Below are 10,375 nucleotides of genomic sequence, written 5' to 3' on the forward strand. Positions count from 1 at the left end.
TATGGATTTTTGGTTAATTCTTAAACATATGTACAACAGCAGATAGGCACACTTTACATTTTTGTTTTACACCTGTTGCAGCAACAAGTAGAAATAATGGTTTCACTAGAATAAGTTTTACTGAAAGGTCCTCTTACACTACAGCTGTAAAGTGACTTATAAATAATAAAATATATATGATGTATCTTGACTTTATACCTTATGTTTGCTGCTTATGTTTAGTTCTAATGTCCTACTTTGTTTGTGTGCTATTTCAGTGTACAGAACTTACAAAAACACAGATTTCCCCTTTTAGGTGCTTCTTTCCAGAGTACAATGCTCTTCATTATTTCACCGAATGTCTAATTGAAATACGAATGCTACGGGCCAAAAAAGTGCGAAGAAATGAGGCGAAAACGCTAAACGAAACATGTTTTCTAAACACGCTAAGAATGGCAAAAATTAGCTCTGCTTGCACCCCGTTGCACGCATAATCCCTAAGGATAGGCTGCTAAGCAATAACTGTAGTCATTGCGGGCCCAAGCTCACCAAATGCTTCCCTAGGAAGGTCGGGAAGGTAAGCACACCACAAATGGCGTCAAAGGGAAAGGCGGGAGAATTGAAATCGCGCCGTAAATGTACGAATTCTAAGACAAATATGCATTTTTCGCTGCCAAGAAAGGCTTGAAGTACAAATCAAACACATTTTTTCTTTCATTTGGGAAATGATTTATTCGTTTGATATCAAATCATTAGATTTGGGGGCATTCTTTCTTGACTGGGCTCGTAACGGTAATGGCCGCCATATTAGAATTTTTCTCCATTTGGAAAATGGGGGCGGGGCTTAGGCCCTTATATACCGCGCCTTCGTGTTTAAAGTATCCCCTGAAATAGCCAGGCTAACCGCCTTCCGCTGACCTGATCGGGACAAAGCAGTGAAAGGTTAACAAGCCACCCTCTCCCCGCAGGAGGAGGTCTGTTGGCGTTGTCTAGTGGCCATTTAGAGTTTGCTGTTTTGGCTGCCAACCGAAACTTAGCAAAAATGACCGATTGACCGCTTTGTTTAGTAGAACATATAATATTTAGTCCTTTTTCCAACAATTTGAAAAGCTCTCGTATCTGATCACACTACAGCAAAAGCCCGCATATAAGAACCTAGTTGTTTTTTTGTCTTGCAAAACAGGTTCTTATATTTTGGGGTTCTTACTAAAAATTAAGGCAAAATAGGTTTTAATTAGGTTCTTAATTTTTTTTTTCAAAGTTGCTTAATAATCAGCAGTAGGATTCATAATACCGGAGTGTGACTGAATACTTAGCCATTTAGCTAACAGAGATATCCTACTGTATGTAAGATGTATCTGTAAACATATCTTGAATGACCAGCAAAACATTTAGCAAATTTATATTTTAAAGCCCCTTAATTTGTTTCAATTTTAATTGGACTAACTCATCAAATAAGAACCTTTTGATTTTTTTTTTGGCTTAGGTAGGTTTGTATATTTTGGGTTATTAGTTTTTAGTAAACATATGAGGTTAATATGAGCGGTCTAAGTCTAGGCAGATACATAGCAAAGGACAAATGAATCAAAATTGTATGTACCCCCCGCCCCTCCGGCAAAAATACAAGTAAACAGAGCCATATCTGTCTAGCTCTACGGCCTACGGCTCCAATCCTTCGCACATCGAAATAAAAAGATACCAAAACACAAGAAGCGGTTCGAAGATCATAACAGTCCAAAAATGGACCATGGCATATTTATTTGTTTACACTTCAAAACCAGTCGGAAAACTGCTACGCAGTAGCAAAAGATAATCAAGACCTAACTGGTCAACATATTTAGGAACCAATACCAAATGCGGTAAACCAAAAACTACCAGGTAAAAGAGCCTATGTATTCAAATGTTTATGGTATATTTTAATTATTTTATATTACGTACTCTTGGTCTAACTAACAATCTAGCAATACCACTGTTAATGGACACCAAAGTATGGGAAAGGCAGTAGAGTTTTCTCCAATACTGACTGCTCCAGCCTAACCAATTCTCCATGTGACCTTAAGCACATTAGCTTATAGCCCTCACAATATTCTTATAATCATGGCCTTTGTAATGACAATGGTGCCATAGAGATACAAATAGTTCTTCAGTTATTTGTGACTGTTTCTGTGCTATGTTGCATTAAAGGTACTTAAATTTTAATTCATACTGAACAATAACATTTTAAAGAGGAAAAGAAAACGTTCCTTTAAAGCACAGCTTTTAGGAAAATAATGACGGAGCCCCGGGCTCTGCAAAAAATAAGTGAAGTAAAGAGCTCGCTGTTTAGATTACAATTCAGTATTGGAGCTAATATTGATGTTTTTTAATTCCATGTCGCAGTATGTTTACTTTTCTTCGCAAACACTATATACAATATTATTATTTTTATGATTGAAATCAGTGACGAAGCGACTGTATTATTATGATTGTATTTATCTAGCTATACCATAATGATTCTGCTCATTCTAATTTACACATACCAAAACTTACAGAGGGGAAGCTACCAAAACACTATTCACGGATTAGATAATCAATCCTTAGACTCCAATATTAGGCAAGGTTTTCAATCTAGCTGCTAACGCGAGCACACGCTTGAATTTTTGTTTTAGGCTCTTCCTTGGTGTCACCATCGTAATCGGAGTCTTCCTCTCTCTTGTCGGCCGAGCGGGATCTCTTCCGTCTCCCAGCATTCGCATAAGGCGTCGTACTCCATCCCTTTAACACGGTGTCGCACTGATCCTTGTCAACCTGGGACTCTGGTTCCTCCACCATTTTCACATGATTGTTCTCAAGAATGCCAACATCATCTTGACCAACTACGTCAATCTCAATGTCTCTCTCGTCTTCAGAATGACTAAGCCCTTCGTCCGTATCTGTTTTTTCATCATCGTTATCTTCCAACTTAGACCATTCATTATAATACGTCTTGGTATCATTGTCAGAGGCTGCATGGTTTTCTTCGATCCCCGAGTCGTTTGTACAAGTACTCACAGCACCATTGCACTCACTTGAAACAGACGTTATGCATTTGACGCCCTCTTTGCTTGGACTCGGTGGAGTTTGAGTCGAAACAGACACTGGGCAGCTAGCCGCTGTTGCTGTTGTACAAGTTGATGGAGGTTTAGCATCTCCTATCGGTTTTACCTTGGAAACTTCTAAATTTGGTGGCAGCTTTCTCTCTGCTATTAAGAACTGTTTTAAGGCATCGGCTCGTTCACGCTTAGCACGGTTACTCAACTTTAGCTGGCCATACTCATTCTCATACTCTCGCTCTTGTTTCTTTAGAATCTGAAAAAGAAAAAAAAACAACTTGTATAAGCTATAGAAAGATGTTCTCTACACTTTCCAACTAACAACCCTTGATTTCAGACGTTACGCAGCTATTCACTCATTGTGTTAGGGTGTGAGCAAACGACCCTATTACCCTGTTAGGGTAAGTAAATGTAAGAATAGGGTTATTCGTACACAGGTCATTGTAATCCAAAGATCGGTAAGCTTCAAGGCTGACACGGGGATAGAGGTTTTCAATGACCTGCTCACAAACAACGGATATTGAAAAGGCTGTAGGGGCGTAGCCAGGGGGTGGCCTACCCCCCCCCCCCTTTTAGCAGCCAAAAATACAGTTAATGTTTTATACTTTATCTAAAGTACAGGGGAAAATGCATTCTGGGCCCCCTCCTGTTAAAAATTTTGGCTACACCACCGATGCATCCCAATTCTTGCTTTGCGCTCCACTTTCAAATTAACGGATTACATTTTATGATATTTTTAACATAACTTTTTCTACAAAGCGATTAACAGGCTGAGACATCACAACATCCATTTACATGTACACAATTTATTATTTAAAAAAAATACTTAAAATGTGCCATACGCATCTTTTAATGCATAAAATTACTTGATTTCACTTCTACAAATTTAACAAAACGTAAGGTTTAAAATGGTAAATAATTAGTATATGTGAAGCAGATACCTGAATTTAAATTACAGTATGTCAGTATTTGTTATTTCGTAAGTTAGCAAACTATCAAAGTGGTTAGTTCTCCTTGTTGGTTGCCTCTCAGGCATGTATCCAGAGACGGGATTCGAAATGGTTCTGGACCCCACCCTGCTCATGTAACGAGATGGTTCAGACCGGTTGATCCCTTTATTTTTAGTTTACACGGTTAATTTTATGTCTATTTTGATAGAAAAAAAAATTCTAGATGACTCCAGTGACCTATCACCAGAGCTAAGAAAGATGATTAGACTTGTCGTCAGTGAATTGCTAATCTGGAACCCACCCTACCTTTTTTCTCTGGACACAGCCCTTACAATTTGGAAACGATGACAAAATCATGAAAAAATGTTTAACACTTCTGTTGCAGCAGTTTTTCAACACTATCGTCAACATCCTACAGGCTTGGCCTAGATATTATGTGCCACACCCCTCCAAACACTTTTCAAAAACTTCTCAGTTATATGTATCACTTCCCTATTTTCTGCATGTATCAGACACATAAAAAAAAATAGGCCCCTTTAATTTTGGGGACTTATTGTCCGCTTACCCCCCTGATCATGGGTGTGTCTAGAGAACAGGGTAGCGAGTGGTACAGAGCAGTCATTCACTGAGGAGGGCCATAAGTTGTTATCAGATATTATGCAACCCTCGTTAAATAAAGTTTATTGTATTGTATGTATTGACTTCGTAGAACAGTCAAGTTCAAAATAGCATTCTTCCATGCCCAGTTAAGGTACTTGCACAGGCAAAAAATGAGGGTGTGCAATTAAAAAAAAATCCTACTCAAGTGGTTTTGGATAACCATCTATTCTTCATATATGCTATTTATTTTTCTTTGCATCAAAATATTCTCTCTCTAGAAGCAAGTTAAAACACGCTGTTTTTTTTGGATGTGAATCATTAATAGCTTTGCACATCTGTCAACACTTAGATAAGGTCATGCTTGTGCAACATCAAAATGTAAGTTTACTTAGTATTGAAGCGAAAAAAGTCGAATGTGCACCGAGTTATACATTCAATAACTCAAAATTGACAAAAGGAATGTAAAAAAACTTGGAAGGGTATTGTATTTAATTAATTTTGCACTGAAATTTATTTAGTAACATGCTGTTCAAAAGGTCAAATTAATTAGGGCTCATATATCACGCATTCCTAATTTGAATAGGATTGCACACAGAATTTTCCTTCTGGGGAGGGCTAGGAGCTATTTTTGGAGCAAAAGTCAGCAATATTTCAAGGAAAATACACAGGAGTTGATGCCAGCTTGTAGTTTTGCTGGAGTTTTAGTGGAATTTTGTGCAAAATGCATGCTTATTCAGCAAAATAATTGAACTATGGGGATTCAAACTATATTCTTTGGTGTATATCTACAGGATAAATAAAGAATTTGAGCCAAAATTGCAGTTACTGCTAAGGGCATTGAGGTAAACAAGTAAAGAGTTTTAAAACCCTGTTTCGTTGAGAGATTATAATTTTTTTGGCAGATTTACAATATTATCTCCTATACAGAAAGGGTCAAACACATTTTGCTCCAAGAAGAAAAATGGCTTTGCGATAAAACTTGCCATGTGTGTAGTAGAGCTAATAGGAAAGAAACAAGCGGGAGTTTTTTCCAAAATTCCATAATACAATTGCATGATGTTTTATGATATTTTGAATTTTTTTTCTCTATTTTCCCCGCAAAATGTTTAAAAAACTCCTGCTAGATTCTTTGTTTTATCATTGTGATTGAATATTGCTAAAAAAATTCTTTATTATCAAAAGCGTAGGTAAAAAACGCATATATAGTGAAAAAAGGACACAGGCTATTTAATTCAATTAACACCTTCGGCTGTCAATCTCATCAACCACCCTTTTCCAAAAAGTAGTAACTGTTCTTTCTATATCTGCAGTCAGTTTTGATCAATTCCATGGCAGTTCAATTTTATAACAAGCCCAAAATACCCAAAAATAGCCGGTGCTAGTACCTTAAGGCTAGTTGATTTAGAAAAAATCTCTGCAGTCTTTCTTGACTCTAACAGTAGTCTCCTACACTTTCACAAAAATTGCTCAGCCAAAAATATGTCCAGCAAATGTCTGTCTGATCTCTGCAATTTTCCATATCTATAACTAAGCATTTTCTCTTTTTACCAGTATTTGACACTAGCTGAGTTTAAATTGGCACAGCTTATTAGGCCAGATAATTAATTTGTTTGGATGGGTAGTAATAATTAAACAATGTGCAATTGTTTATTAAATAAAAAATGGACTGACCAAAAACATCTAGCTTATTAGCCCAATAATTTATTCGGTTGGATAGGTGTTAACATAAAGTGGGAATATGATAGTAAAGAATTAAACAACATGTTATTGTTTATTTTATAAACAAAACTAGGGAATGACCAAAAATATTTGAATCAATTTTTTTCTGTTATACTAACAAAGATTTGTGACATCTATAATAAAAGATATTCTTATAAAATTGTGTATGCTAACTAAGTTGATACTAAATGCAAAATGCCTGTACTTAAATCCAGGTAATTTTTCACTACAGTCCCTTCAATATTCCTTGAAGTGTACAGCTCAATATTTGAGCATCTGAATAATTTCTATGCCCTGAAAGCAACACCCAGCACAAAAAAAGCTTAGTGTAAGTTATATGAAATTACTGTAACCTGAAAGCAAGTTTACGTGACACATTGCAAACCCTTAGTCTTTACAAATCAGATGATATAAACAAGAGTTGAAGGTTACAGAATGCTGGAGAAGTGCCAAGTTCAGAGTGACTTATAGAGAACAACCAATAAGAGCAGCCCACAACATCCGATCCAGTCAGGCTATCATACCCAACAACCCCACAGCATTTATATAGCAAATTGTCAATTCTAAAACTACCCCCAGAGCGCATACAACTGACAGCATATCCCAAGCAGTTGATAGACAGCTTGTCTTGGTATTTCCCAAGAACCCTGGCTGTGGTGACAGAGGAATTTATATATATTGGTCTAATATCTTTATTGGATCAAACTGATTACCAATCTGACCACAAATAACTTTACAAGCCAAAATAAAAACATTTGAATTGAGTATTTAGGTCAAGGTGGCATAGGCAAATACAGAGATTCTGTAACCGAAATGTCATCAGTTCGACTGTAGCACTGTAAGCTACTCACCCCAGACAAGTCATATAATAGCACACTTTTAGGAAAAACAAATTAAGTATCAGTTTCACTTTAGCTAATTTAATCACAAGATAATTATGAACCATGAAGGAGGTTTAGCACAACACACAAATGGGACAATTAATAAACAAATGCTAAACTTAAACAGCATGATTTGTAAGTATGTGGACAATTGCAGCATGATTTGGAAGTATGTGGACAATTGACTGAATTTGATTGGTTGGCAAAATTATCACCCCATAACAACAGTTCCCATACAAAAAGAATCCAAACGCTAGAGAATTGCACAGGCTACAAAAATATTTTACAGACACTAGAGGCAACGTATCAATTGACTTGTAATTTGAAAGTTAATTTATAATAGACATTAACCATAATCGAAGCGGTAATGACTTTGAACAATAAAATTTGTACAGTCAATGTTTCCGTGATGTTATCTATATCTATTTTATCCCAATCGAATATGAGTAAAAATAAGAGGTTTTTTTATTCCAATAATTAAAAAGAAGTTCTAAATATGATGATTTATATAGAATCTTGGTAAAACTTTTAACAAAGGATTTTTTTTACAAGCCTGAACTTGTCCCTCCAAATTCCCGATTAAAATGCAAATGCGAGTACACATCACTAAAAATAATAAAACATAAAAAAAATATTACCTGAATGTGCTTTAAAGCACTTCTAAGTATGTTCAGATTGGAAGTTTTCTTGTCTTCTAAAGTTGGCACTTCTCGTTTGAGAACGTCGAAACACTCTTTCAGATGCGCTCGCCTACAAACAACACGGGACAGTGAAATAAGATCCGAACTACAGTGGCGTGAACTCTCCAGGGGCGAAGTGTCAAGCACGAAAACTTAAAATTTACCAATGAGAAAATATCCTAAAGCTTCGGTATAGTTACTGCACTTGCTATTGTTTATATGGATTTTAGGAATATGTTAAAAATATTCTGCAATAACTATGGATTTATTTTATAGGGCAATCACTCCAAATCAGCGGCGAAATACACACAAAGCTTCGCAAATCGAGAAATATATCGACCAGGTGAATCGTGGTTTTAATGTAAGAATAATATCCTATAAACTAATCGGTTCTTACCGATTCTTTTCCAGCTTATTGTGTGTTTCTCTTGTACCAGCACTAAAGAATACAAGTGATCCAAGGTCAGATTATACGACAAAGGAATTGCAAAGCGCGCCATCATAAGACTTGATCAAGACGACCTAAGACAAACAAACGAGTGTCTTCCTACCCGCCAGGTCTTCGGCGACGATCGAGGGCGTCAGACTCCGAGACAACTCTTCTCCTGTCTATATTAAAGACTACTGCATGTTGTCCTGTAGGTAGAATTACAAACTGGTGATTAAATAAGACGAGATTCCGAGGAATAGAGCGAGTTCTGGGTCCAAAACAACCATCTGGCGATTTGCACATGGCTAACTATTCCTACCACGTGTACTTGAATTTTCCCTCGGAGATCGCTCAGAAGAGAGCTCTAAAAACTCTGCAGCCTTCAGCAGTGTGTTTAAACTCATGACAATACTTTACGGCGGTCCGATTGAACCACGGGACTCGCAGAGCGTCGGTTTCTTATGTAGTGTTTTGCCCTTCTAGCAGGCCATGTGCAATTTTCCGCGCAATAACAACAAGGCAGCGGACAAAGATCTCTGCGTGTCGGAACGTCGTTTGATTGACAATAGTCCCTCGCTCTAAGCCAATCACGGGAAAGGATTCTGCCTCAACGTCAAAACCCTAAAACCACGTGGCTAGCCATGTGGCTCAACCTCGTTCTGATGTTTATAACTGGGAGGGGCAATTGAAAAAGGTCTTCGACCTCGAACCAAAACAATCGCTATATCGCAAGAAAATCTTCGGAAGATTGTATTTCCTACCTGTAAAGTTGAACTCATGTGTCAGCCCTAAAGAGGTTCTAAATATTTAGGCTATGACAGGAGAACATATACAAAATGAGGCGACTAAATCGGAAAACTTGAATACAGATTAACAACATAATAACATGGAAGACCATCTATAAACAAACGCAACAAGGATCGGACGACACAGGGAATGCTCTCGTACGTGTTTGATATCTCGAGAGGGGCCAAAGCAACAAATCAAAGAAGGACAACGAAACAGCGGACTATGTTACCATCCGAACTTCTGTCTGACCTTGCTATGTAGCCTGGCCTTCAGCTTATTTATCCCAAGGTTAAGTGAGTGGTTTTATGCAAGCGTTAGGGTAAAATAAATACAATGGCTGCTGAAAGTAAGTCTGTTGATTTTTCTGACGGGTGCTTAGTCAAGCTAGCCCAAGCTCGAGGCCCTGTAACCAAGGTAACAAAAAGAAGTGGAGTCGTGAAAGCTGGGAAGGAGGTCGAAGCCTCGCATAGCAATCTTCGCTTTACTCTGGGAGAGAAGTGAATACGCGGGGGGGGGGGGGGGGGGGGGGTATTCCCATGTAGACCTGATAGGGATGTGGACTTTAAAAGCACACTAGCATACACACATTGGCACCAGTCGGGCCAAGACGGGACTCTAGCACAGTCTATTACCCGTGCAGTTCGTCAACCATGGACAGCTGTTTCGTCCTTATTAGGACTCGTCAGCATGGCATAGCCGGTTTGCCTCAGTTAAACTTCATCGGCAAAAAAACTGCAGGGCGACTTCGACTCGAACGAAGTGCTTGAAACCACAGCTTAGATCCATGTGGGATCTAGAGCTGCGACCGGACTAGCGTGATGCCAATTGTGCGGATCACGCATGCGACCTTTGCTAGTCTAAAACTCCGTCGGATAGCCAAACTATCCTTGCGAGTATGTATACATAAATGTGGACTTGGTGCCAATGTGTGTATGCTTTTTGACAAATGGGGACTTTCATAGACACGGAAACGCCCCTCCGGGCCTCCCAGCCTCATTTTAGGCTTGGGGGGTGCGCTGGGCCCCTCCGACCCTTCCAATCCCATTTTAGGCTTGGGAGGTGCGCTAGGCCCCGCCGACCCCCCCAGCCCCATTCCAGGCTTGGGAGGCGCGGCGCGCCCCTCCGAGCCCCCCAGCCCCGTCTCATGCAGATGAGGCCCCGCGTAGATTAATAATTGCTAATTATCAATCTAGGTCGGGACCACTTCGCGTAGATAAATAATTGGCAATTACTAATCTACGTCAGGACCACTTCGCGTAGATAAATAATTAGCAAT

At 38.6% G+C, this 10,375-nt stretch overlaps 1 protein-coding gene and 1 long non-coding RNA gene across 4 annotated transcripts; one reads left to right on the forward strand and one right to left on the reverse strand.

Annotated features, from left to right (window-relative positions):
* Positions 1 to 289: 289 nt before the first annotated feature.
* On the reverse strand, positions 290 to 8,772 carry LOC5516612. Its single transcript, XM_001636622.3, has 5 exons — positions 8,630 to 8,772; positions 8,432 to 8,516; positions 8,278 to 8,319; positions 7,839 to 7,950; positions 290 to 3,306 (listed from the first exon to the last, which is right to left on the reverse strand). The coding sequence occupies exons 1-5, from the start codon at positions 8,712 to 8,714 to the stop codon at positions 2,587 to 2,589; spliced, it is 1,044 nt and encodes a 347-aa protein (XP_001636672.2). The 5' UTR covers positions 8,715 to 8,772; the 3' UTR covers positions 290 to 2,586.
* LOC116620744 lies at positions 3,305 to 9,445 on the forward strand. Of its 3 annotated transcripts, none has more exons than XR_004297195.1 (3): positions 3,305 to 3,451; positions 8,157 to 8,223; positions 8,318 to 9,445. It is a non-coding gene; the product is annotated as an uncharacterized LOC116620744 (long non-coding RNA). The 3 variants fall into 3 exon arrangements; XR_004297197.2 differs by lacking the exon at positions 3,305 to 3,451 and adding an exon at positions 7,940 to 8,070 and having other exon boundaries at positions 8,157 to 8,241; XR_004297196.2 differs by lacking the exon at positions 3,305 to 3,451 and adding an exon at positions 7,940 to 8,070.
* Positions 9,446 to 10,375: the final 930 nt, after the last annotated feature.

Source organism: Nematostella vectensis, chromosome 4 (assembly GCF_932526225.1).
Source record: "Nematostella vectensis chromosome 4, jaNemVect1.1, whole genome shotgun sequence".
NCBI classification, from domain to species: Eukaryota; Metazoa; Cnidaria; class Anthozoa; order Actiniaria; family Edwardsiidae; genus Nematostella; species Nematostella vectensis.